This window comes from Lepidochelys kempii, chromosome 14, assembly GCF_965140285.1.
Source record: "Lepidochelys kempii isolate rLepKem1 chromosome 14, rLepKem1.hap1, whole genome shotgun sequence".
Classification (NCBI taxonomy): domain Eukaryota; kingdom Metazoa; phylum Chordata; order Testudines; family Cheloniidae; genus Lepidochelys; species Lepidochelys kempii.
Genome location: NC_136393.1, coordinates 50318932 through 50344746, shown reverse-complemented (window position 1 = coordinate 50344746; position 25815 = coordinate 50318932). Strand labels below are relative to the sequence as shown.

The 25815-nt window shown below is 67.2% G+C and overlaps 2 protein-coding genes across 4 annotated transcripts in view; one reads left to right on the top strand and one right to left on the bottom strand.

Annotated features, from left to right (window-relative positions):
- Nucleotides 1-11541, bottom strand: part of LOC140904481 (uncharacterized) — a 32969-nt gene extending 21428 nt beyond the window's left edge. Inside the window, exons 1-12 of the mRNA XM_078848395.1 lie at nt 11381-11541; nt 10846-11115; nt 9747-10022; nt 9045-9335; nt 8672-8785; nt 8511-8552; nt 7705-7773; nt 5899-6229; nt 5647-5772; nt 5479-5604; nt 4612-4821; nt 4043-4329 (exon numbers count right to left, since the gene is read on the bottom strand). Coding sequence (XP_078704521.1) covers nt 4043-4329; nt 4612-4821; nt 5479-5604; nt 5647-5772; nt 5899-6229; nt 7705-7773; nt 8511-8552; nt 8672-8785; nt 9045-9335; nt 9747-10022; nt 10846-11115; nt 11381-11450 — 2212 coding nt within the window. The 5' untranslated portion in view covers nt 11451-11541. The remainder of the gene's footprint in view (nt 1-4042; nt 4330-4611; nt 4822-5478; nt 5605-5646; nt 5773-5898; nt 6230-7704; nt 7774-8510; nt 8553-8671; nt 8786-9044; nt 9336-9746; nt 10023-10845; nt 11116-11380) is intronic.
- On the top strand, nt 1683-7076 carry LOC140904486 (uncharacterized). 3 transcript variants are annotated; one of them, XM_073326863.1, is made up of 3 exons: nt 1683-1834; nt 2949-3056; nt 3962-7076. In XM_073326863.1, exons 2-3 carry the CDS (start codon nt 2984-2986, stop codon nt 6151-6153), a joined length of 2265 nt encoding a protein of 754 aa, XP_073182964.1. In that variant the 5' UTR covers nt 1683-1834; nt 2949-2983; the 3' UTR covers nt 6154-7076. The 3 variants fall into 3 exon arrangements, with proteins under 3 accessions (XP_073182964.1, XP_073182965.1, XP_073182967.1); XM_073326864.2 differs by having other exon boundaries at nt 1716-1834; nt 2893-3056; XM_073326866.2 differs by having other exon boundaries at nt 1716-1834; nt 2890-3056.
- Nucleotides 11542-25815: the final 14274 nt, after the last annotated feature.

The window sequence follows — 25815 nt, the reverse complement described above, 5'->3', positions numbered from 1 at the left end:
GCCAGGGGACGGAGACTCGCAGCCCACAGGGTCCGTGTGCTGGGCCTGGGGCCACAGAAAACCCCTGGGTGGGGTTCAAAGGACTGTTCCCGGCCAGGGCCTGGGCGGGAGCTGGGGCATCCTGGCCAAAAGCCACGTCCCGCATCAGTCACTGTTCGCACAGTTTGCTCGTGTGACCCGGCAGTCAGCGTGTGTGTGTGCACGTGTGCATGGGCGTGTGTCCGCGTGCATGGGCGTGGGCTCTGTGCCCGGTGCCCAGCGGCCTTGTCTTCCCTGGGACTGCACCCCTGGGCGGTAACTCAAGGTCAGGCCCCATCTCCCCTCTGTAAGGACGAGGCCGGCCGGACCCGCGTCCCCTCTCAGCCAGGGGAGCGGCCGGCCCCGTCGCGGCTGGTTTGTGTCCGGCCAGCGGCCTGTCCCGGGGCCGCACAGGGAGCGCTGAGCTCTCCGGGGCTCTCCCACGGCAGCTGTTTATTCAAAAACGCATTGTCCAAATGGCACTGGGACGGCTCGCCCAGAGTCCCTGGCATGACTGATGCTGCCTGAGTGTGCCGAGAGCCTGAGCCCATCTCTGGCGGGGGGGGCGGGGTCTGAGCCTGTCTCTGGCGGGGGGGGAGGTCTGAGCCTGTCTCTGATGGGGGGGGCTGAGTCCATAGCTGGGGGCCTGAGCCCGTCTCTGGCGGGGGTGGGTCCTGAGCCTGTCTCTGATGGGGGGGGGCTGAGCCCATAGCTGGGGGGCTGAGCCCGTCTCTGGCGGGGGGGGGGGTCTGAGCCTGTCTCTGACGGGGGGGGGGGGGGAGTCTGAGCCCATAGCTGGGGGGGCTGAGCCTGTCTCTGGCAGGGGGCTGAGCCCGTCACTGGCGGGGTGGGCTGAGCCCATCTCTGGCGGGGGGGGTCCTGAGCCTGTCTCTGATGGGGGGGGGGCTGAGCCCATAGCTGGGGGGCTGAGCCCGTCTCTGGCGGGGGGGGGGGTCTGAGCCTGTCTCTGACGGGGGGGGGGAGTCTGAGCCCGTAGCTGGGGGGGCTGAGCCTGTCTCTGGCAGGGGGCTGAGCCCATCTCTGGCGGGGGGGGGGGTCTGAGCCTGTCTCTGACGGGGGGGGGGGAGTCTGAGCCCGTAGCTGGGGGGGCTGAGCCTGTCTCTGGCAGGGGGCTGAGCCCGTCACTGGCGGGGGGGGGTCTGAGCCTGTCTCTGATGGGGGGGGGCTGAGCCCGTCTCTGGCGGGGGGGGGGTCTGAGCCTGTCTCTGATGGGGGGGGGCTGAGCCCGTCTCTGGCGGGGGGGGGGTCTGAGCCTGTCTCTGGCGGGGGGGGGGCTGAGCCCGTAGCTGGGGGGCTGAGCCTGTCTCTGACGGGGGGGGGGGGCTGAGCCTGTCTCTGGCGGGGGGGGGGCTGAGCCCGTCGCTGGGGGCTGAGCCCGTCTCTGGCGGGGGGGGGGGCTGAGCCCGTCTCTGGCGGGGGGGGGGGGTCTGAGCCTGTCTCTGGCGGGGGGGGGGGGGCTGAGCCCGTCGCTGGGGGGGCTGATTTCCCCCCGGGGGGGCGGCTCTGAACCCAGCAGCTGCAGCATTTCCTGCCGGGCCCGGCAGCAGCAGCCCCCCCGCCGGGAGGGGCGGGTCCGGGGGCGGGTCCATGCCCCCCCATCCCGGGGGCCGCTCTCCCCGCCCCCCCGCCCGGGGGTTGGGCTTCCTGGGTCAGCGCCGCGGCTGCATCCGCGCCCGGCCCCGCTGCTGCGCCCGGCCCGGGCGGGGGGAGCCCGGGGGCCGCGCTGGGCTGGAGCCGCCCCTGGGCCGCGCAGCGCCGAGCTCCGCCGGGGGAGCTGCTGAGCCGGGGCCGGCAGGTGCGGGGGGCCGCGGGGGGGGGCTGGAAGGGGGCGGGCAGGAGCAGCCCCCACCGGCTGATGGGCACCGGGCAGGGGGGCGACTGAGATCTGAACATCCCACAGCCCCCCCGGCCCTCCCACCCTGGGTGTCTGTAGCGGGGACAGGGAGCCCCCAGGGCTGTGGTACCCCCCGGGGTGGTATCCCCCTCCCTGCCCCCCAGGCCCATCCTGCCCGGTATCCTGCCCCTTCCCTGCCCCCCGGGTCAGCCCCCCGGGCCCATCCCGCCCGGTATCCTGCCCCCTCCCTGCCTCCCGGGCCCATCCCGCCCGGTATCCTGCCCCTTCCCTGCCCCCCGGGCCCATCCCGCCCGGTATCCTGCCCCCTCCCTGCCCCCAGGGCCCATCCCGCCCGGTATCCTGCCCCCTCCCTGCCCCCCGGGTCAGCCCCACGGGCCCATCCCGCCCGGTATCCTGCCCCCTCCCTGCCCCCCGGGTCAGCCCCACGGGCCCATCCCGCCCGGTATCCTGCCCCCTCCCTGCCCCCCGGGTCAGCCCCACGGGCCCATCCCGCCCGGTATCCTGCCCCCTCCCTGCCCCCCGGGTCAGCCCCACGGGCCCATCCCGCCCGGTATCCTGCCCCCTCCCTGCCCCCCGGGTCAGCCCCCCGGGCCCATCCCGCCTGGTATCCTGCCCCCTCCCTGCCCCCCGGGTCAGCCCCCTGGGCCCATCCCGCCCGGTATCCTGCCCCCTCCCTGCCCCCCGGGCCCATCCCGCCCGGTATCCTGCCCCCTCCCTGCCCCCCCGGGTCAGCCCCACGGGCCCATCCCACCCGGTATCCTACCCCCTCCCTTCCCCCCGGGTCACCCCCATGAGCCCATCCAGCCTGGTATCCTGCCCCCCACCCGCCCCCTGGGTTATCCAATTTGGGCCCATCCCGTCCCCTCCCTGCCCCCACTGGTCAGCCCCACGGACCCATCCCACCCGGTATCCTGCCTCTTCCCTGCCCCTGGGGTCAGACCACGTCCCCCGGAGCAGGCCGGGGCTGGGTTCAAATCACGGGACGTTCCTTGTAGCAGATATTCTCCTGCCGCATCGCACGCCCTGATCTCGCCTGTCCCCGTCCCCCGAGCAGGATTTCTCATCCCTGGGCCGGACGCGCTCTCCCGGATGGAGCGAGGGGCAGAGCTGCGGGTCCCAGGCCCCCGGGGTGCTGAGGAGACCCCGAGAGACGCCCGCACAGGTGAGGAATCGCTTAAACCGGCTCGGAAATTCATCCCTGGCTTCCTGGAGCCTTTAAATATGGGTAGTAACAGCAGGGGATTTACAGGCCTTCCAGGTGCTGCCCCTGCCGTGTGTCATGATTTCACAACCTCCATTTTGTGTGTGTTCCTCGCTATGTTTAGAGGTCTGTCTCCATCCCTGGATGCCTGCCTGCCTGTCGGTCCATAGACCTCTGTCCCTGGGTGCTGGAGGCTCATGTTTTCAGGCCTAGAAGTGCCGGGATCAGGCCCCACAGACAGCCCGGCTGGGGCCTGACTTCACCAGCGGGTCCGTCTGTCCTGCTCTCTAGATCTTACTCTGTCCCTCTGCCCCTGCCAGACCCAGGGCTGCCCCAGCTGCTGCTCAGAGCTTGCCCAGCAGCAGCAGAGAGAAACCAGCCTGGTTCAGGTCAGCCTGCCAGCAGCTCCGAAACTGGCTGCTCTGGTCAGTTTCCCTTTGCCCCCTTGGGAGGCTCTGAGCAGCAGCAGAGGCCCGGGGTCTGCCGTCTGCAGGCTGGTTTGTTCCCTTTTCCGAGCAGGGACGGCTTGGGTCTGATTCCCTCTCTCTGTCCCAGGGGGGCTCCAGGTGGTTCACAGACAGACCTGGGACCGAGCCGAGAACTTTGCTTCACTGAAGAAGGGGAAAAAACCCATCTGCCCTGGGAAAACCATGAAATATGGAGCAAAAGGACTGCACAGTGAGGAGTGCATGAGAGGAAAGGACACGCGGAAGGCTGTGCAGAGCGCACTTGGCAGGGCCGTTAGCCCTGGGTTACCCTGCGGCTTTACAATAAAACCCCAAGCAGAATCAAATAATTAATAAACCCTGCTTGGGGGGTGGATTTCCAGCACCGTGAGAATACTGACGCGATCCTTTCCCCCGCAGGTGATGGGCCAGCAAGCGAGGCCGAGGAGGGGGATCCCCAGCCGGAAGGGCGTGAGCGAGCGGAGCCAGACGGGAAGTTACCGGGACAACCCCAGGAGAGCGGTGCGCCGAGCCCCGGAGCCTGCGAGAGCCGACGGGGAAACCCTGCTGGGGAGAGAGACGCGGAGCCGGCTCTCCGCAGGGCAGCTGACAGGGGGCTGGAGGAATCCACGATCCGGGCAGCAGGGACGCCCCGCAGCTCTGCCCTGGCAGCCCAGCCGCGGATCTGCGCCCCAGCGAGACCGCCCGGGCCCCCGGCCCCTGGGCGGCAGTACGCCTGCCCCGAGTGCGGCAAGGCCTTCGGGCAGAGCTCCCACCTGACGCAGCACCTGCGGATCCACACGGGCGAGCGGCCCTACGTCTGCCCCGACTGCGGCCGGGCCTTCAGCGCCAGCTCCAACTTCCTGGCCCACCGGCGGGTGCACACGGGCGAGAAGCCCTACGACTGCGCCGTGTGCGGACGCAGCTTCCGCGCCGGCTCCACCCTGCAGCGGCACCGGCGGCTGCACACCGGCGAGCGCCCCTACCGCTGCCCCCACTGCGGCCGCACCTTCTCCCAGAGCTCCTCGCTGGCCAAGCACCGGCGGCTGCACACCGGCGAGCGCCCCTACCGCTGCGGCCAGTGCGGGGAGGCCTTCGCCGTGCAGTCGGGGCTGGCCGCCCACCGGAGCCGGCACACGGGCGAGCGCCCCTTCGCCTGCCCCGACTGCGGCAAGGGCTTCCGGCGCAGCTCCGACCTGGTGCAGCACCAGCGGGCCCACACGGGCGAGCGGCCCTTCCGCTGCGGCCAGTGCGGCGCTGGCTTCAGCCTGGCCTCCACCCTGGTCAACCACCAGCGGAGACACACTGGGGAGCGGCCCTACCCCTGCCAGCTCTGCGGGGCCAGCTTCGCCCGCAGCTCCACCCTGGCCCGCCATCGGCGGGGCCACGGGCCCCAGGGCACCGGGCCGGGCGGGAGTCCGGAGCCTCAGCCCACGCCCCCAGGGGAGGAGCCTGCCCCCCAGCCAGGCCCCCTGAGTCAGGGCTCCAGCCCCCCGCCCCAGCAGGACTCCCTGGGTCACAGCTCAGAGGACGCCCTCGCCCGGCAGGGCCCTCTGGGTAACAGCTCCAATCCTGACCCCCAGCAGGGTCCCCTGAGCCAGGCCCCCGTGGGTCATGGGTCAAATTCCACCCCTGACCAAGGTCCCCTGAGCCAGGGCCCCGTGGGTCATGGGTCAGATCCCACCCACCAGCAGGGTCCCCTGAGCCAGGCCCCCATGAATCACGGGTCACATCCCGCCCCCCAGCAGAACCCCCTGAGTCAGGCCCCCACGGATCACGGGTCACATCCCGCCCCCCAGCAGAACCCCCTGAGTCAGGGCACCATAGATCAGGGTCCGGCCCCCCAGCCTGGCACTGTGGGTCATGGCTCAGATCCTGCCCCCCAGCAGGGCCCCCCGGCTCGGCCCCCCGCCCTCCAGCCGGGCGAGCGTCCCTACCCCTGCCCCGAGTGCGGGAAGCGCTTCTCCCGCAGCTCCAACCTGGTGGCCCACCAGCGGATCCACGCGGGCGACAAGCCCTTCCGGTGCCCGGAGTGCGGGCGGGGCTTCCTGCGGGGCTCCAACCTGCGGACGCACCGGCGGCTGCACACGGGCGAGCGCCCCTACCCGTGCCCCGAGTGCGGCAAGCGCTTCGGGGACACCTCCGTGCTGGTCAAGCACCAGCGCATCCACACGGGCGAGCGCCCGCACCGCTGCCCCGACTGTCCCCGCCGCTTCAGCCAGGCCTCGGACCTGGTGGCCCACCGGCGGGTGCACACGGGCGAGAAGCCCTACGCCTGCGCCGAGTGCGGGCGCAGCTTCAGCCGCAGCTCCAACCTGCGGACGCACCGGCGGCTGCACCGCGGCGAGCGCCCCTACCCCTGCCCCCAGTGCGGCAAGCGCTTCGGCCAGAGCTCGGACCTGCTGCAGCACCAGCGGACCCACACCGGCGAGCGCCCCTTCGCCTGCGCCCAGTGCGGCAAGGCCTTCAGCAAGGGCTCCACCCTCACCGGGCACCAGCGCACCCACACCGGCGAGCGGCCCTTCGCCTGCGCCCAGTGCGGCAAGCGCTTCCGGCACAGCTCCCACCTGACGGCCCACCTGCGGGTGCACGCCCGGGCGCGGCCGCTCTGAGCCGGGGACCCCGGCCCCCACGGGACGGCCCATCTCTGTACGCGCCCGGGCGCGGCCACTCTGAGCCGGGGGAACCCTGGGGGGTGCCATGTACTGCCCCACAGCCACATCAGAGGCTGCATGCTCAGGAGAGGTAGCCCTGAGACACGGCTCCCCCCAGCTCTGCGAGGGGAGTGTGGTCTGGTGGGTTAGTGTGGGGGGGGGGGGGTTGGGAGCTGGGAGCCAGGACTCCTGGGTTCTCTCCCTGGCTCTTTTATATTCTCCAATCTCTGAGGATAGCCTGGCTCTTAGGACTGATTTCCCCCTCCTCTCTTGCATTTCCCTCTGTCCCTGAGGACCTGACCCCTGGGATTTGTCCCTGCTGGGGCTGCCCCCGAGCTCTGCCTTTGCTGCCTAGGGCTGCTTTTAGAGATCACAGGCTCCAGGCCGGAGCCAGACGCGGATGCTACGGGCCCAGGGCAGGGCCCTGCTCCCGGAGTCAGGTTAGCATGGCAAGTCTCAGCTTGCAGTTAAGAAATGGTGTCAGCTCTCTTGGACGTGGAGAAAAGCACCAAAGTGGGACCCTGGCGCCTGCCTGAGTGTGCAGAGAGCCTGAGCCCGTCACTGCGAGGGGTGTGAGCTCCTCCGTTCACCCCCTGCCCGGGGCACCCAGCGCACGGGGAAGTAGCAGGAACACGCGGCTTCCCCTGTTCCCGTTGGGTGACGCGCGGGAGGTCCCAGGGGTGGGGAGCAGGGGCCGGCTGGACCAAACGGTTTGCAGAGAGCGGCTGGGTGCGCAGGCCCCTGTGTGGTGATTCGTGCCCAGCACCACGGCAGCTCGTTCCCCTCCAGGGAGTCCTCGCAAAGGGGGGTTTCCCACCGGTGAGGGGCGGGGGGGATTCTGCTGATTTTCCCCCTTGTGTAAATAAATGTGATGAGCAGAATTCAGCTCCAGATTGGTGACTCCTGATGGGTGAACACGGAGCCTGCCTCAGGCAGGGAATGGGGCAGGGGCCTCTCCCTCTACGGGGCACCGGCTCCCCTCCGGCCCCACGGCAGGACTCGCTGGCTCAGAGGGGTGGGGAATGGGGCCCGGGGCCTGTCCCTCTAGGGGGCTCCGGCCCCAGGGCAGGGACTGGATGGCTCAGGGGGCAGGGAAAGGGGTACGGGGCCTGACCCCTGTGGGGTGCTGGTTCTGTGAATCCGCCAGCCCCTTGGGTTTTGCTGCTGGGACTTGTTTCCCTGCCAAGCCCTGGCGCTGGGTTGAGGCACTGACGCGGGTGACGATTACAAGTGATTCTTTATGATCCTATATTGCAGCAGTGCCCCGGTCTCAGGTGCTCGGTGCTGTACGTCCAGCGAAGGAAGGGGGTGATTTCCCACCACACTCCCTGCCTTCTGCAGCCATTAGCTTCCTGCCTTGGCGTGGCGGCCCTGGGCGGGACAGCACGGGGGGTGCGGAGGAGAGACAGTGAACCCAGGGGTCAGCAGAACTGGGGGGTGGAAATCAATTGGCAATCAGTGGGGCCCCCAGGTTCTCAAGGTCCAGGCGACATTTCAGAATCAAGTCACGTGTCCAGCCCGGGGACGCGATCTGCCTCCGGCCGCTAGGAGCCCAGGCGTCCAGGTGGAAAATCTGGCCTGGGGGAAAAACCAGGGAATGAGCGAGAACAGAGCGGAGGGTGGAGGGGAAACCTGCTGCTGTCAGTAAAGGAATTAGCTGGGGGAAGGGCGGGGGTCACACCCCCATAGGAACCCCACTGGGTAGCGGGAGGGGCTGACTGGTTGTACTGGGAGCGGGGGAAGTCCAGGGCTGGAGTACCCGCTGTGGCCACGGGGTGGCGGATCTGCTCCCCAGAAATCCCCAGGTGCGGATCGGGGGCTCTGATGGAGGGCAGGGGGTCACTGCACTTACCAGACCCACGGGATCAGCTGTCTTCTGGCAGCTCTTCCTCTGGGGGAGGAGAAGCGGGGCAGGTTAGTCAGGGCACGGAGGTGGGGGGTGCATCCCCCCCAGCCCGGTATCAAGGGGGTTCGTGGGGGGGTATGCCCCAAGGGGGAAGGGGGCACAGGGGGCGCTCCCAGGGGTATGTCTCCCATGGGGAAGGGGGTGCGTGGGGGTGGGGCAGGGAACTCCTGGGGTGAAGCCCCAGGGGGAGGGGGCCCCAGGAGGTGTATCACCAACAGGGAGGGGGCAGGGGGAGGCCGGGGGGGCTTCTGGAGGGGGTTTCCCTGTGGGGAAGGGGAGCCCGGGGGCATACCCCCTTGGGGAGGGACAGGAAGGAGGCCCTGGGGGCAGGGGGGGGAGACCCCGGGAGCATATCCCCCCCAGGACCCCACTCCCTGTATAAAGGGGATGCCGTGGTGGGGTCTCTCACCTGAGACGAGGCCCAGTTTGGACTCTCCCAGGCTCCAGCCAGCTGCAAAGACACAAGTGGTGGGTGAGTTCGGGAGACGAGTCGTGACCGTTCTCAGCCCAGTTGAGCCCCCACCCACCCCAGAGCCGGCACCCGAGCCCCCTGCCCTGCCCCGCTCTTACCTCGCCTCCTCCACAGCAGCAGCAGCCCCCCGGCCAGGCCTCCCAGCGCCCCCAGAGCTGCCCCGGCCACGGTCCCGGGGGAGATGCCCCCTCTGCACGACATGCTCCTGGGGGCTGGGACAGAGCCATGGGGAGAGCGGTTAGAAATTGGGGGGGAGGCTCCCGTCAGTGGGGGGCTGGCAGGGCTGTAGGGGGAAGGGGGTGGTGTGGGGGGTACAGGGGAGGATCCCGGCAGCAGGGGGCTGGCAGGGCAGTGCGGGCAAAGGGGTGCTGGGGGGATCCCGGTGGCAGGGCTGCAGGGGGAAGGGGGCAGTGGGGGTCGCTGGGGGGATCCTGGTGGCAGGGCTGGGGGGCGCTGGGGCAGGACTCTTACCCCACGTCGTCTCCAGGGGCGTCTCCAGGGGCATCTCCAGGTCCCCGTGCGAGGCCTGGCACTGCACCCCCTGGGCCTGTCCCTCGGGCACCGGCAGGCGGCTCCGGCGTTGGTAGCTCCCGTCCCCGCTGGGCAGCCCCGCGCCTGCCTCGGCCCCCGGCAGGGTCGCGTTCCCCCGCAGCCAGGACACCTCGATGTCCCGCGTCGGGAACCCCCAGGCCAGGCACTCGAGAGTCAGCCAGCCCGGGCGGCTGGGGGTCGGGCAGGACCAGGCCTGCAACTGGGGGGCAGCTGGGGGAGAGAGAGGGTGAGAGCCCTGATCTGGGGGGTCACCCCAGCCCCTGATCTGTGGGGTCACCCGTCCCCCTTCTCCTTGGGGTCACCCCAGCCCCCCTTTCCTTGGGTCACCCCAGCCCCTGATCTGTGGGGTCACTCGTCCCCCCTTACTTTGGGGTCACTCCTGCCCCCAATCTGTAGGGGTCACCCCAACCCCTGAGGTCGCCCCTCCTCCAGATCCTGGAGTTACCCCTCCTCCCAGCCCCCTAATCCATGGGGTGACGACCCCTGCCCAGGTAGGCCCCGTTCCATGGGGTGACCCCTCCCCAGCCCCGTTCCATGGGGTGACTGCCCCCCCGGCCCCGTTCCATGGGGTGGCTGCCCCCCCGGCCCCGTTCCATGGGGTGGCTGCCCCCCAGCCCCTACCTGCCCTCCTGGCCCAGGCGCGCCGGCTCCGCAGGAACCGGCCCAGCCACTCCACGCAGGTGTCCCCCAGGTAGTGGTACAGCCGCTCCCCGAACTCGGGCTGGGCGTCCCAGCGGCGCCGGGTGGCCTCGGCCCAGGACAGAGCCGCCAGCCAGCGCCGGTTCCCCCGGTCGAACACCACCAAGTCCTGCCCGTCGTAGCCGAATTGGTACCAGCCGCGGACCACGCCCCCGGGCTCCTGCTCGCAGCCCAGTGCCCACTGCAGGGTGTGGCGGCCTGGGGACGGAGCCACGGGTCAGGCCACGGGCCACAGAGAGCTCGGGGGGCATGGGGACCACGGGGGGAGCCACGCGCCGGGCCATGGGGGGGCCATGCACCAGGCCACGGAGAGCTCGTGGGGGCATGGGGACCACAGGGGGAGCCACAGGTCAGGCCATGGGCCACGGGGGGAGCCACGCGCCAGGCCACAGGAGGAGCCACGCGCCAGGCCACAGAGAGCTCGGGGGGGCATGGGGACCACGGGGGAGCCACGGGTCAGGCCACAGGGGGGCCATGCACCAGGCCACGGAGAGCTTGTGGGGGCATGGGGACCACGGGGGGAGCCACGCGCCAGGCCATGGGGTCATGGGGGGAGCTACATGCTAGGCCATGGGCCACAGAGGGCTCGGGGGCGCATGGGGACCACGGGGGGAGTCATGGAGCAGGACGATGGGACCCCAGAGGGAGCCACGGGGTTGCAGCCCCGGGGGGTCACAGGGGGAGGCATGGGAAAGGGGGAGAGGTGTGGTCGGAGACGTGGGGAGGGAGTCGGGGGGGGATCAGTGGGACACTAGGCAGGATGGGGAGACCCATCTGGAAGCTTTGGAGAGCCATGGAGGGGACTCCACTGGGGACACCAGAAATGGGGGGGTAGGGGGGCCTTGGGGGCAGGAGGGGTTTCAAGGGAAATGGGGGCACAGGGGGGTGGGGAGGCCTTGGGGGGGCAGAGGGGGGGATCTGGGGCCACAGAGAGGATTGGGGGCAGTGGGGTGAGAAGTTCCGCGTGGCACAGATGTCTCGGGGTGGGGGGCTGTGGGGGGCCGGGGGGGGGCCCGCTCACCCTGCGTCTGGTTGGTTCTCTGTTTCAGGATCTCCACGTTGCGCCGGAACCAGTCCTCCTTGGCAGCCCGCGAGACGCTCCCCTGGCGCCAGTACTCGGGGTCCAGCCCGTCGCCCACCCAGGGCTGGGCGGGCACCTTGGCGCGGGCGGCCCGGTCGTAGCCGTCGATGGGCGCCCCGTCCAGCAGCCCGGCCGCCCCGAACTCCAGCAGGCCCGAGGCGTCGTAGGTGCCCACGTAGTGGTAGGCCAGACTGTGGGGCCCGTCGGAGGCTGCGCCGGGGCGGGAGAGGGGGTGAGTTTGGGGTGGGAACCACCCACCCCGCCTCCCCCTCCGGCACAGTGCCCCCCACCCTGCCCCCTCCAGCACAGCGCCCCCTGCTGAGCCCCCCACCCCACTCCCTGCAGCACAGAGTCCGGATTTCCTGGTGGGGTGAGGGTGCCCCCAGCCCCCCGTTCCCTGGAGCTCTCCCCTCCTCACACCCCACTGCTCCGGCCCTGACCCGGGGTGTCCGGCTGTCCCCGCCCCGGGACCCACCTGGCTCGCCCAGGCCTAGTAGGGGCCACAGCGCCAGCCACACCAGCAGCAGGTGTTTCCGGGGCCCCATCCCCGCGGCAGCGATCAGGGACCCAGGCGTCCGGGAGCAGGGCGGGGCAGGAGCCCCCAGCCGGGCGGGGGGATGTGGTGGGCGTCCGTGTCCGGGTAGGGGGAGCTCGGCCCAGCAGGACCCAGCTGAGGTGCCGAGAGAGAGTGAAAATGAAAGTGGGTGACGGGCAGGGGAGGAGACTTGGCAGCTCGGATCATTAACCCCCTGTGAGGATGGGACGTGGGGGGGTGGGGGGGAGTGCTGACCTGGGGGTGGGAGACCTGAGAGCCTGTCACCTGAGGGGGGGAGGGGGGAGGTAACACCTCTGCCCGGGAATGTGGACGGGGAGTGCAGCAGGGAACCTGCTGGGGGGGTTTAGTTTCAGTTTGGGGCTGGGTGGAGGAACACAGGGAACCCCAGGGCTGGGGTCTAAGCTCCCTGCTCCCCCAGAAGGACTCGACTGAGGGGTCCTGGTTGTACCCACAAGCTCTGTTGTGGACTGTGTTCCTGTTGTCCAATAAACCTTCTGTTTTACTGGCTGGCTGAGAGTCTCAGTGGATCCCAGGAAGAGGGGGGCAGGGCCTGGACTCCCCCACACTCTGTGACACCCCACCCTGGCCCTATGCCCGCCGGCAGTGCCAGTGGGGGTTCCCTGGGGGCTGGGCTGCAGGGAGCGGGGCGGGGGGCAGCAGGGGGCTCTGCCCGGGCAGCCAGGGCTGCCCTGTTGCCCCAGGGCGGTACTGGGGGGCTGGGCTGCGGGGGGGCGGGGGGGGCAGCAGGGGGCTCTGCCCGGGCAGCCAGGGCTGCCCCGTTGCCCCAGGGCAGTGCTAGGGGCTGGGCTGCGGGGGGGCGGGGGGGCAGCAGGGGGCTCTCCCCTGGCGGTCAGGGCTGCCCCATTGCCCCAGGGCGGCACTGGGGGGCTGGGCTGCGGGGGGCGGGGCAGCAGGGGGCTCTCCCCTGGCGGTCAGGGCTGCCCCATTCCCCCAGGGCAGCACTGGGGGGCTGTACCTCAGGGAGCGGGGAAGGGGCAGCAGGGGACACTGTGCCCTGGGCAGTCAGGGCTGCCCCGTTGCCCCAGGGCGGCGCGAGGGGGCTGTGCCGTGGGGAGCAGAGGGGTGACTCAGTGGCTGGGCGGCGAGCGCCGGGATGAGCTCAGGGTTGGAAGCGAAAGGAGCCCGTGAACTTTTGCAGCTGGGCCGGGCGATGGATCCCAGATGTGGCCCGGAGCCGGGCGGCGGGGTGGGGGGGGGAAGGAGACCAGCCCTTATCCTGGCTCTCCCTCACGCCCCTGGCCTCCTCCGCTGCTCCTGCTCCGTCCTCAGCACCAACCCCCAGCCAGGACTCCTGGGTTCCTCCCCGGCTCTGGGAGTCGAGTGTGGGCCAGGACTCCTGGGTTCTCTCCCAGCTCAGGGAGGGGAGTGGGGGCTGGTGGGTTAGAGCAGCGGGGCTGGGAGCCAGGATGCCTGGGTTCTCTCAGGGAGAGGAGTGGGGTCTAGTGGTTAGAGCAGGGGGAGACTGGGAGCCAGGACGCCTGGGTTCGCTCTGCATGGTGCGCTCCTCAGCAGTGCCCCCTACGGGCAGGCTCCCTGCACGCAGGGGCTCTTGGCCGGCCGGGCGTCCATCACCCAGGGCTGGGTTCCCTGGCCTGAGCCTGCTGGACCGTGCGGGGTTTGGGTGCAGGGCGGCCCGGCCCCCGCGGCTCCGGCCCCGTGATTTACGGCTGCTTCCCATGGAGACGGAATTCTTTTGCAAGGGAGAAAACAAACACACAGACACGCAAGAAACCTCCCTGGGGACCCCGCTCCAGCACATCGGCCTCGGCACCTGCTCGTGCCCGGCTAGACACCCCCACCCCGGGGTCGCTCCCTAGGGCCCCCCGACACGTGCTGACTCACGGTCTGATCAGAGGCTTCATCCAGCAAAACACGCAGATCTGACCCACTAGACCCCCTCCCTTCCCCGAGGCAGGAAGAGAGTCCTGGCTCCCAGCCCCCCCCCCCCCCCCCCCCCGGCCAGGGAAGAACACAGGAGTCCTGGATCCTGGCTCCCAGCCCCCCCGGCATGGTAGAACCCGGGAGTCCTGGCTCCCAGCCCCCCCGCCAGGGTAGAACCCAGGAGTCCTGGCTCCCAGCCCCCCCGCCAGGGTAGAACCCAGGAGTCCTGGCTCCCAGCCCCCCCGCCAGGGTAGAACCCAGGAGTCCTGGCTCCCAGCCCCCCCGCCAGGGTAGAACCCGGGAGTCCTGGCTCCCAGCCCCCCTGCCAGGGTAGAACCCGGGAGTCCTGGCTCCCAGCCCCCCTGCCAGGGTAGAACCCAGGAGTCCTGGCTCCCAGCCCCCCCGCCAGGGTAGAACCCAGGAGTCCTGGCTCCCAGCCCCCCCCGGCATGGTAGAACCCGGGAGTCCTGGCTCCCAGCCCCCCCGCCAGGGTAGAACCCGGGAGTCCTGGCTCCCAGCCCCCCTGCCAGGGTAGAACCCAGGAGTCCTGGCTCCCAGCCCCCCCGCCAGGGTAGAACCCAGGAGTCCTGGCTGCCTGGTCCCTGGCTCGGGCTGGATTCGGAGCCAGCCGAATTCTTCCATGTCATTAGAGAAACAACAACAGGGAGGGAGTGACCCTGGGGTGTGGGCCAAGCGTGAGTCACGTTCGCCCCCCTCGCCTCCGTCCATCCGTCCGTCCATCCAGGCCCCCTGTGGCTGCCAGGCCTCCCGCCGGCCAGAACAGCCTGTGATTCCAGATCTGCCCCCGGGGGCCGCTCGGAACGAGCCCTCGGGGGAGGCCAGGGCAGACGCGGGGGCTAGAGAGGGGGAAGGGCTGAATTTCCACCCAGCGACCCCCGCAGGAGACGCAAAGCCGGGACCTGTCCCCTCTGGGGGGCGCCGGCTCCCATCTGCCCCCAGGGCGGGGACTGGCTGGCTCGGGGGGGCGGGGAATGGGGCAGGGGCCTGTCTGTGTTGGTGCTGGCTGGTGGGGGGGGTCTCCGGGGGTGACGTCACTTGAGGGACAATACCTGAGCAGGTGACCTGAGCGGGGGGGGGGGGGGGACACCTTCTGCCCAGGAAGCTGGACAAAGGCTGGGGGAGAGGCTGGAGTGGGGGGGGGGCTGGGGGAGAGGCTGGAGTGGGCGGGGGGGGGCTGGGGGAGAGGCTGGAGTGGGGGGGGGCTGGAGGAGGGGCTGGAGGGGGTTCCAGTCTGGAGCTGGCTGTGGAAACGGGGCAGGGGAAGGCCCAGCACTGAGGTCCAGGCTCCCCCCCAAAATGGACCCAGCTGAGGGGTCCTGTTCTCTGCACCTACAAGCTCCGTGTCAGACCATGTCCCTGTCGTCTAATAACCCTTCTGTTTCCCCGGCGGGCTGAGAGTCCCGGGGAATCGCGGGAAGTGGGGGGTGCAGGCCCCTGACTGCCCCACACTCCGTGACACCAGACCCCTGCCTGGCCGCTCCCAACCAGGCATCCCCTCCCAGCCCCCATTAGCCCCCTGGGCCCCTCAGCCCCACATCTCCCTCACCCCCCAGGGCAGACTCGCCAGCTCGGCCTCCCGTCCTCCTTCAGCCTTTCCCGGGGTCGTTTGCCCGCTCGCTGGGCGCCGGGTCCCATCTCCGGGTCGCTCGTTTGTTCGCGGCCTTCACTCGGGGGCTCTTCAGTTCGGCCTTTCGCTGGGTCTCCCTTGGGGTGTCCTGACGCATGTCCCTCTGTCCTGCCCGCCTGGGGCCGGTTTGCCGCTTCCTTCCTTCCTTCCTTCCCTTCCTCCTTCCTTCCCTCCATCCTTCCTTCGTCCCCCAGCCTGGCACTGGCTTCTCGCTTCCTCCTGCCTTCCTTCCTTCCCTCCCTCCATCCTTCCCTCCTCTGTCCCCCCAGCCTGGGGCTGTCTTCCTCCTTCCTTCCTTCCTTCCTTCCTTCCTTCCCACCTTCCCTCCTTCATCCCCCAGCCTGGCGCTGGCTTCCCGCTTCCTCCTTCCTTCCTTCCCTCCATCCTTCCCTCCTTCCTTCCTGCCCTCCATCCTTCCCTCCTCTGTCCCCCCAGCCTGGGGCTGTCTTCCTCCTTCCTTCCTTCCTTCCTTCCTTCCTTCCCACCTTCCCTCCTTCATCCCCCAGCCTGGCGCTGGCTTCCCGCTTCCTCCTTCCTTCCTTCCCTCCATCCTTCCCTCCTTCCTTCCTGCCCTCCATCCTTCCCTCCTCTGTCCCCCCAGCCTGGGGCTGTCTTCCTCCTTCCTTCCTTCCTTCCTTCCTTCCTTCCTTCCTTCCCACCTTCCCTCCTTCGTCCCCCAGCCTGGCGCTGGCTTCCCGCTTCCTCCTTCCTTCCTTCCCTCCATCCTTCCCTCCTTCCTTCCTGCCCTCCATCCTTCCCTCCTCTGTCCCCCCAGCCTGGGGCTGTCTTCCTCCTTCCCTCCTTCCTTCCTTCCCACCTTCCCTCCTTCCTTCCTTTGTCCCCCAAGCCTGGAGCTGGCTTCTCGCTTCCTCCTTCCTCCGTCCCCCCAGCCTGGGGCTGCCTTCCTCCTTCCTTCCTTCCTTCCTTCCTTCCTTCCTTCCTCCGTCTCCCCAGCCTGGGGCTGCCTTCCTCCTTCCTTCCTTCCTTCCTCCATCTCCCCATCCTGGGGCTGCCTTCCTCCTTCCTTCCTTTGTCCCCCAGCCTGGAGCTGGCTTCCCGCTTCCTCCTTCCTTCCTTCCCTCACAGAAGATCAAAGTTGGAAGAGACCTCAGGAAGTCATCTAGTGCAACCCCCTGCTCAAAGCAGGACCGATCAGCAGGGAGGGGGGAGAGTTGACCTGGGAATGTGCCCTGGGGAGGGGAGACCTGAGAGCCTGTCACCTGAGCCAGGAGGGGGAGGGGGCCAGGTAACACCTCTGCCCCGGAAATGGTCAAAGGCTGCAGGAGGGAGCCTGCTGGGGGGGTTAGTTTTCAGTTTGGGGCTGGGGGGAGGAACGCAGGGAACCCCAGGGCTCCCCCAGAAGGACTTGACTGAGGGGTCCTGGGGGTACCCACAAGCTCTGTTTTGGACTGTGTTCCTGTTGTCCAATAAACCTTCTGTTTTACTGGCTGGCTGAGAGTCTCAGTGAATCCCTGGAAGAGGGGTGCAGGGCCTGGACTCCCCCACACTCCGTGACAACTGGTGGCAGCGGTGGGATGTACTGCACCCCGTGAACAGCGCTTCCTGCAGTAAGTGACTGGGGAACAGTAAAACGAAGGGGGATTGACGGGGACCAGGCGTGCTGAAGATTCAGAGAGAGACGGTTTCGGGGGGTGGTTAACCCCTGGGAGTGTGTGACCAGAGAGAAGGACTTTTGCCGTAACAGGGTCCCCCGGGGGATCGCAGCGAGCGGTCCCAGGGGTGGACGAGTCTGCAGCTCAACCCTGGCAAAGAGGTGGTGACCTCAAGAAGGACTGGCACACGAGGAGTTTTTCCTGGAAACCTGTCACGGAGTCCCTGGGCGATGCTCTGGAACTGCTCCCCATGAAGCCAGTCAGGACTCTGGGGTAGTCGCCTTTCTGTGAGCAGCCTGTCTGCAGGACACACAGCTCACACAGCTTCCCCCTTCCTGGGTCTGACCTCGGAGCATTCAGCCTCCTCTGCCCCTCTGTGCACTTCCCCCCAGCGAGTCCGCTCAGGCGGGGCTCCTGGGGAAGCCAGAGGGTCCTGCACCCCAACTTCGCAGTCAGACGGGACTCTCAGCCAGCCAGTAAAACAGAAGGTTTATTAGACGACAGGAACATGGTCTAACACAGAGCTTGCAGGTGCAGAGAACGGGACCCCTCAGCTGGGTCCATTTTGGGGGGCAGTGAGCCAGACAACCACGTCTGCCCTTCACTCCATGTCCCAGCCAGCCCCAAACTGAAACTCCCTCCAGCCCCTCCTCCTCTGGGCTTTGTCCCTTTCCCGGGCCAGGTGGTCACCTGATTCCTTTGTTCTCCAACCGTTCAGCTCTCACCTTGCAGGGGGGAAGGGCCCAGGCCATCAGTTGCCAGGAAACAGGGTGTCGGCCATTCTCTGTGTCCGGACTCCTGCACACATCGGCCCTCTAGGGCTCTGCAATGATCATACACCCTTACCCCACCCCCTAGATACTTAAGAACTGCCTAGGGGAAACTGAGGCACCCCCACACTATTCAGAGGAAACATTAAGAACAGTCCCACTTCGTCACAAAACCGTAGAAAGCTGCTCAGGCCTGCGAGTGGCCAGCAGGGAGATGTACGCTAAACGCCTGAAGAGCGACCTGGTGGAGCTGTGCAGGCAGAGGGGGCTGCGCATCGGGAGGTCCACCAAGGAACAGCTGATTGCCCAGTTGGAGGAGAGGGATCGCTTGGATGACCCGATCCCTGTCCCTGAGGGAAGCCGCCCGGCGGACGCAGCGTGGGCCCTGGGGCCTGACCGGGCTGGGAGGGGTCAGACTGCTGCCGAGGACCTCCGGAGACCCTTCCTACCTAGGCCTGGGGGAGGGGAGGGGTTGGGGGAAGCCCAGTGAATGCCGAGGGCACCCTGACCCCAGCACCCAGCAGGGGATCCTCCCGGCGGAGCTCCCCATCCCTGGAGCGGATGCGGCTGGAATGGGAGAGGGAGATGAAAATGAGGGAGCTGGAGGATCATGAAAAATGTCAACATGAGCAGGAGGAGAAGGAGAGGGAGCGTCAGGAGAAGGAGAAACAAAGACAGCATGAACTGGAGCTGGCCAGGCTGAGGAGCAGTGGGGCCCCGGCTGCGGTGAGTGCGGGGGGACCCAAGACTGCAAGGAGCTTTGATAAGTGCTTCCTGGCCCAGCGGAAGGAGGGGGAGGACATAGATAGCTTCCTGACGGCCTTTGAGAATGCCTGTGAGCTGCACAGGGTTGACCCTGCAGACAGGCTCCAGTTTCTCACCCCCTTACTGGACCCCAAAGCCGTGGAGGTGTACAGCCGGATGACAGGGCCGGAGGCAGGGGACTATGAACTGTTCAAACAGGCCCTGCTCCGTGAGTTTGGGCTGAGCCCCGAGATGTACCGGAGAAGGTTCCAGAGTCAGCGTAAAACGCCTGAGGTCACCTACCTACAACTGGTCAACCGGATGCAGGGATATGCCCGCAAGTGGACAGCTGGGGCCCGAGCTAAAGAGGACCTGCTGGACCTAATCGTACTGGAGCAACTGTATGAACAGTGCCCGTCCGACCTGAGGCTGTGGCTGGGGGACAAAAAGCTCGAGAACCCCCAGCACGCAGGGCAGCTGGCCGACGAGTTTGTGAACAGTCGGTCAGGGGGTAGCCGGGAGGAGCCCCAAAAGAACAGCCCCCCCCGATGCAGAGAGAGAGTCACCAGGGGGCCTCCCAGCGGGGAAATAGGGAGAACCCCCTCCCAAGGGGAACGCCTGGCGTCGGGCCCCTCCGACCCGCTCGAGGGGACCAACGTGACCTGAGCTGCTATCACTGTGGCCAGAGAGGCCACGTACGGTCCCAGTGCCCCGGGCTCAGGGACAAACTGAGCAGACCCAACCTACCCAGGGTTAACTGGGTAGGGACTCAGCTGGACGAGGGGCAGACGACCCAGGAAAGGGGGGCTGCCAGTTTACCACCTGCTCAGGAGGGAAGAGTGCCCCAGGCCAGCTCCGCCAGAGGGCTGGAGGCTCTGGACTCAGGGTGCTCGGTTTACAGGGTGGGCGCGGGGCTGTCCCTCCGGAGAGAGTGCCTTGTTCCCCTGGAGGTGGATGGGAGGAAGGTCAATGGATACTGGGATACGGGCGCGGAGGTGACGCTGGCCTGGCCCGAGGTGGTGGCCCCAGATCGGGTGGTGCCCAACACCTACCTGACCCTGACGGGGGTTGGCGGGACCTCATTTAAGGTGCCCGTGGCAAGGGTACACCTGAAATGGGGGGCCAAGGAGGGCCCCAAGGATGTGGGGGTACACCACCATTTGCCCACTGAAGTTTTGATGGGGGGAGACCTAGAGGACTGGCCAAGCAAGCCCAGACCGCCCTGGTTGTGACCCGTAGCCAGAGCCGGCGAGGGGCACTGCACCCTGACCTCGGGGAGGGTACCACACCGGAGGCGCAGGACCCTACTGTCACGGAGTGTGGGGGAGTCCAGGCCCTGCACCCCTCTTCCTGGGATCCACTGAGACTCTCAGCCAGCCAGTAAAACAGAAGGTTTATTGGACAACAGGAACAGTCCCAAACAGAGCTTGTGGGTACAACCAGGACCCCTCAATCACGTCCTTCTGGGGGAGCAGGGAGCTTAGACCCCAGCCCTGGGGTTCCCTGTGTTCCTCCACCCAGCCCCAAACTGAAACTAAACCCACCCAGCAGGTTCCCTGCTGCAGCCTCTGTTCACATTCCTGGGCAGAGGTGTCACCTCCCCCTCCCCCTCCTGGCTCAGGTGACAGGCTCTCAGGTCTCCCCTCCCCAGGGCACCTTCCCAGGTCAACACTCCCCCCTCCCTGCTGAGTCACATCCTCACAGGGGGATGGAGAGTTTTGCCGTGGCGTATATTGATGACATCTGTGTCTTTAGCCAGACCTGGGAGGACCACGTGTCCCAGGTTAGACAAGTGCTGGACCGACTCCAGGGGGCTGGGCTGATTGTAAAAGCGGAGAAGTGCAAGGTGGGGATGGCGGAAGTATCCTACCTGGGCCATCGGGTGGGGAGCGGCCGCCTAAAGCCGGAACCAGCCAAGGTGGAGGTGATCAGAGACTGGCCCGCTCCCCACACCAAAAAGCAGGTCCAAGCCTTTATTGGGATGGCAGGATACTACCGAAGATTTGTGCCCCACTTTAGTGCCATCGCGACCCCCATCACGGAGCTATGCAAGAAGGGGAAGCCAGACAAGGTGGTCTGGACCGAGCAGTGCCAGGAGGCTTTCCGGGCGCTGAAGGAGGCTCTGGTCAGTGGCCCAGTTCTGGCAAACCCAGACTTTGACAAGCCCTTTGTGGTGTTCACCGACGCCTCCGACACGGGACTGGGGGCGGTGTTAATGCAGGAGGATGAAAAGGGGGAGAGACACCCCATCGTGTACCTGAGCAAGAAGTTGCTACCCCGGGAGCAACACTACGCGGCCATCGAGAAGGAGTGCCTGGCCATGGTGTGGGCCCTCAAGAAACTAGAGCCCTATCTCTTCGGGCGACACTTCACCGTCTACACCGACCACTCTCCCCTGACCTGGCTGCACCAGATGAAAGGAGCCAACGCCAAGCTCCTGAGATGGAGCCTGCTCCTGCAGGATTACGACATGGACGTGGTCCACGTGAAGGGAAGTGCCAACCTGATAGCGGATGCGCTGTCCCGGAGAGGGGGCCCCGAACTTCCCCAGGTCACTGGTCAGCGTGACCCCGCTCAGTTCAGTCTCGAAGGGGGGAGAGATGTGACGATGTGACTCAGCAGGGAGGGGGGAGTGTTGACCTGGGAATGTGCCCTGGGGATGGGAGACCTGAGAGCCTGTCACCTGAGCCAGGAGGGGGAGGGGGAGGTGACACCTCCGCCCAGGAATGTGAACAGAGGCTGCAGCAGGGAACCTGCTGGGGGGGGGGGGGGTTGGTTTCAGTTTGGGGCTGGGTGGAGGAACACAGGGAACCCCAGGGCTGGGGTCTAAGCTCCCTGCTCCCCCAGAAGGACGTGATTGAGGGGTCCTGGTTGTACCCACAAGCTCTGTTTTTGGACTGTGTTCCTGTTGTCCAATAAACCTTCTGTTTTACTGGCTGGCTGAGAGTCTCAGTGGATCCCAGGAAGAGGGGTGCAGGGCCTGGACTCCCCCACACTCCATGACAAACCCCGACTAAATCATCCCAGCCAGGGCTTTGTCAAGCCTGACCTTAAAAACTTTTAGGGAAGGAGATTCCACCACCTCCCTATGTAACGCATTCCAGTGCTTCACCACCTTCCTAGTGAAAAAGTTTTCCCTAATATCCAACCTAAACCTCCCCCACTGCAACTTGAGACCATTACTCCTCGTCCTGTCCTCCTCTACCACTGAGAACAGTCTAGATCCATCCTCTTTGGAACCCCCTTTCAGGTAGTTGAAAGCAGCTATCAAATCCCCCCTCATTCTTCTCTTCCGCAGACTAAACAATCCCAGTTCCCTCAGCTTCTCCTCATAAGTCATGTGTTCCAGACCTCTAATCATTTTTGTTGCCCTTCGCTGGACTCTTTCCAATTTTTCCACATCCCTTCTGTAGTGGGGGGCCCAAAACTGGACACAGTACTCCAGATGAGGCCTCACCAATGTCGAATAGAGGGGAACAATCACGTCCCTCGATCTGCTCGCTATGCCCCTACTTATACACCCCAAAATGCCATTAGCCTTCTTGGCAGCAAGGGCACACTGCTGACTCATATCCAGCTTCTCGTCCACTGTCACCCCTAGGTCCTTTTCTGCAGAACTGCTGCCGAGCCATTCGGTCCCTAGTCTGTAGCGGTGCATTGGGTTCTTCCATCCTAAGTGCAGGACCCTGCACTTGTCCTTGTTGAACCTCATCAGATTTCTTTTGGCCCAATCCTCCAATTTGTCTAGGTCCTTCTGTATCCTATCCCTGCCCTCCAGCGTATCTACCACTCCTCCCAGTTTAGTATCATCTGCAAATTTGCTGAGAGTGCAATCCACACCATCCTCCAGATCATTTATGAAGATATTGAACAAAACCGGCCCCAGGACCAACCCCTGGGGCACTCCACTTGATACCGGCTGCCAACTAGACATGGAGCCATTGATCACTACCCATTGAGCCCGACAATCTAGCCAGCTTTCTACCCACCTTATAGTGCATTCATCCAGCCCATACTTCCTTAACTTGCTGGCAAGAATACTGTGGTAAGAATACCTTCTTCCTTCCTTCATCCCGCAGCCTGGCGCTGGCTTCCTGCTTCCTTCCTTCCTTCCTTCCTTCCTTCCTTCCTTCCTTCCTTCCTTTGCCTCCCAGCCTGGTGCTGGTTTCCGCTTCCTCCTTCCTTCCTTCCTTCCTTCCTTCCTTCCTTCCTTCCTTCCTTCCTCCCTCCCTCCCTCCTTCCTTCCTTCATTCCCTAGCCTGGCACTGGCTTCCTGCGTCTTCCTTCCTTCCTTCTCTCCTTCCGTCCTTCCTACCTTCCTTCTTTTCTTTCTCCGTTCCCCCAGCCTGGTGCTGGCTTCCCGCTTTCTCCTTCCTTCCTCTTTCTTTCACTGGCTTTTCCCTTGTTTTTTTGTTCGTGTGTCCCCCCCCCCCCCCGCCCCGGAGGTGACCTCACCCTTTTCCCTGTCAATGACTAAACCAGACCCGGGGGCCGAGCACGACACCCCCCGCCCCTCGTGGGACAAGACAATGGAAAATCTGACCCCCCCTCCCCATCCAGCAGGACCACTGAGCCAGGAGCCGTCGGATGTCTCAGCCCAGAGCTACTGACGGCTCCGTGCTGCCAGGGCCCGCGCCAGCCCCGGGGTCGGGGCCAGGGCCTGGGCGGGACGGCGTTTTATTATTCTGTTTATTTCCTCGCTCCCCCTGAGTCAGCACCGACCTCACTCCCCTGCACAGGGACAGGGGGGCACTGTGTGTGTCTGGGGGGAGCCCACGGCTCATCTGGAAGGGGCTGCGGGTCAGGAGTGAGGGGCACCGGCAGAGCTGGGGGGTCAGGGCCGGTCTGACAGGGGTGCGGGTCGGGGTGAGGGGCACCGGTAGGGCTGGGGGGCAGGGCAGGGCTCACAGGGGTGCGGGTCGGGGTGAGGGGCACCGGCAGGGCTGGGGGGGCACGGCAGGGCTCACAGGGGTGCGGGTCGAGGTGAGGGGCACCGGCAGGGCTGGGGGGGCAGGGCTGGGCTAGCAGGGGGCTGTGGGTTGGGAGTGAGGGGCACCGACAGGGCTGGGGGGGGCAGGGCTGGGCTGACAGGGGTGCGGGTCGGGGTGAGGGGCACCAGCAGGGCTGGGGAGGCAGGGCTGGGCTGGCAGGGGGCTGCGGGTCAGGAGTGAGGGGCACCGGCAGGGCTGGGGGGGCACGGCAGGGCTCACAGGGGTGCGGGTCGAGGTGAGGGGCACCGGCAGGGCTGGGGGGGCAGGGCTGGGCTAGCAGGGGGCTGTGGGTTGGGAGTGAGGGGCACCAGCAGGGCTGGGGAGGCAGGGCTGGGCTGGCAGGGGGCTGCGGGTCAGGAGTGAGGGGCACCGGCAGGGCTGGGGGGGCACGGCAGGGCTCACAGGGGTGCGGGTCGAGGTGAGGGGCACCGGCAGGGCTGGGGGGGCAGGGCTGGGCTAGCAGGGGGCTGTGGGTTGGGAGTGAGGGGCACCGGCAGGGCTGGGGGGGCACGGCAGGGCTCACAGGGGTGCGGGTCGAGGTGAGGGGCACCGGCAGGGCTGGGGGGGCAGGACAGGGCTCACAGGGGTGCGGGTCGGGGTGAGGGGCACCGGCAGGGCTGGGGAGGGCAGGGCAGGGCTCACAGGGGTGCGGGTCAGGGTGAGGGGCACCGGCAGGGCTGGGGGGGCAGGGCAGGGCTCACAGGGGTGCGGGTCGGGGTGAGGGGCACCGGCAGGGCTGGGGGGGCAGGGCAGGGCTCACAGGGGTGCGGGTCGGGGTGAGGGGCACCGGCAGGGCTGGGGGGGCAGGGCAGGGCTCACAGGGGTGCGGGTCGGGGTGGGGGCACCGGCAGGGCTGGGGGGGCAGGGTGGGGCTCACAGGGGTGCGGGTCGGGGTAGGGGGCACCGGCAGGGCTGGGGGGGGCAGGGCGGGGCTCACAGGGGTGCGGGTCGGGGTGGGGGGCACCTGTGTTTGTGTGTCACACTGATCAGCAGGGCTGCCCCGTTGGTTGTGTTACACAGACAGACCCCGTCGTGGGGGCCGGGGGGGGGCCGTGCACTGGCCCTGAAGGGAGCCCCGGCAGTGGGGGGCCTGTCTCTGCCCGCACCCTCCGGCTGCGCCCCGAGCCCCCCGCCGGCCGGGTTGCCTCATCGCTCTGCTATGGCATCTGGATGCTCCAACATCTGTCGCTGTGATGCAGATGTTTGGTTGCCGGGGCGACGGCCGGAGGATGGGTAAACAAGTGCGGGAACTTTCCTTCCGTCCTGACCCCCTTCCGTCCCCGTCCAGCGAAAAAACAGCGCGGGGGGGGGGCCCTGGGTTCTGTCCCAGCTCGGGGTGGGGAGTGAGGTCTGGGGGGTTAGAGCAGGGGGGCTGGGAGCCAGGACGCCTGGGTTCTCTCCCCAGCTCGGGGTGGGGAGTGAGGTCTGGGGGGTTAGAGCAGGGGGGCTGGGAGCCAGGACGCCTGGGTTCTCTCCCCAGCTCGGGGTGGGGAGTGAGGTCTGGGGGGTTAGAGCAGGGGGGCTGGGAGCCAGGACGCCTGGGTTCTCTCCCCAGCTCGGGGTGGGGAGTGAGGTCTGGGGGGTTAGAGCAGGGGGGCTGGGAGCCAGGACGCCTGGGTTCTGTCCCAGCTCGGGGTGGGGAGTGAGGTCTGGGGGGTTAGAGCAGGGGGGCTGGGAGCCAGGACGCCTGGGTTCTCTCCCCAGCTCGGGGTGGGGAGTGAGGTCTGGGGGGTTAGAGCAGGGGGGCTTGTAGGCAGGACTCCTGGGTTCTCTCCCCAGCTCTGGGAGGGGAGTGGGGTCTGGTGGGTTAGAGCAGGGGGGATGGGAGCCAGGATGCCTGGGTTCTCTTCCCAGTTCTGGGAGGGGAGTGGGGCCTGGTGGTTAGAGCAGGGGGAGCCAGGACTCCTGGGGTCTGTTCCCTCTAGGCTGCCTGGCCTGGAGCTGGTGCCCATCATTGGCGGCTGGGCCCACGGCTCCGGAATTGCCCCGTGTTTGTGCTGATGGCCCCAGGGGTGATGGCCGGAGACGGGCGCTTGTTTCCAAGCTGTTCGGTGTCTCGGACCAAGCGCCAGGAAACTGTGAGGTGACTCTGGCTCACTCGCTGCCACGCTGGGCAGCCGGGGGAGGGGCAGGGGCCTGGCACAGCCTCTGGCCCTGCCTCAGTTTCTCTGTCTGCAGCATGGGCACGATACCGATACGAATGGGACACGGGGCTTTCCCCCTCCAGGGAACGCTGGCTCCAATCCGGCCTTGCTGCTGGGGATCTGCCGAGTCCTGTCAAACTAATAATTATTAAATCATTGTGACAGATTTCTTCTGTTCCTTCCGCTGATGTATCAGACAGGGAGCCAGGACTCCTGGGTTCTCTCCCGGCTCTGGGAGGGGAGTGGGGCCTGGTGGTGAGAGCAGGGGGGGGCTGGAGCCAGGACTCCTGGGTTCTCTGAGCTTGGGGGATGGGGTCCCATAGGCAGAGCAGGCTCCCAGCCCTACACGTTCTAGGTGGCAGATGCGTTACCTGACCTCAGGGTCCTGCCCCCTCTTGGCCCATAGAGGGCGCCCCGGGCCTTGGAAGCCTGCTGAGAGCTGGGACCCAGAGAAGTGTGGGGGAGATCCCAGGGCAGGGAACGTCTGCACCAGCTTGCCCCCAACCAGCTCCCCTGGTGCCCCACAGCCCCGGCCACCCCCC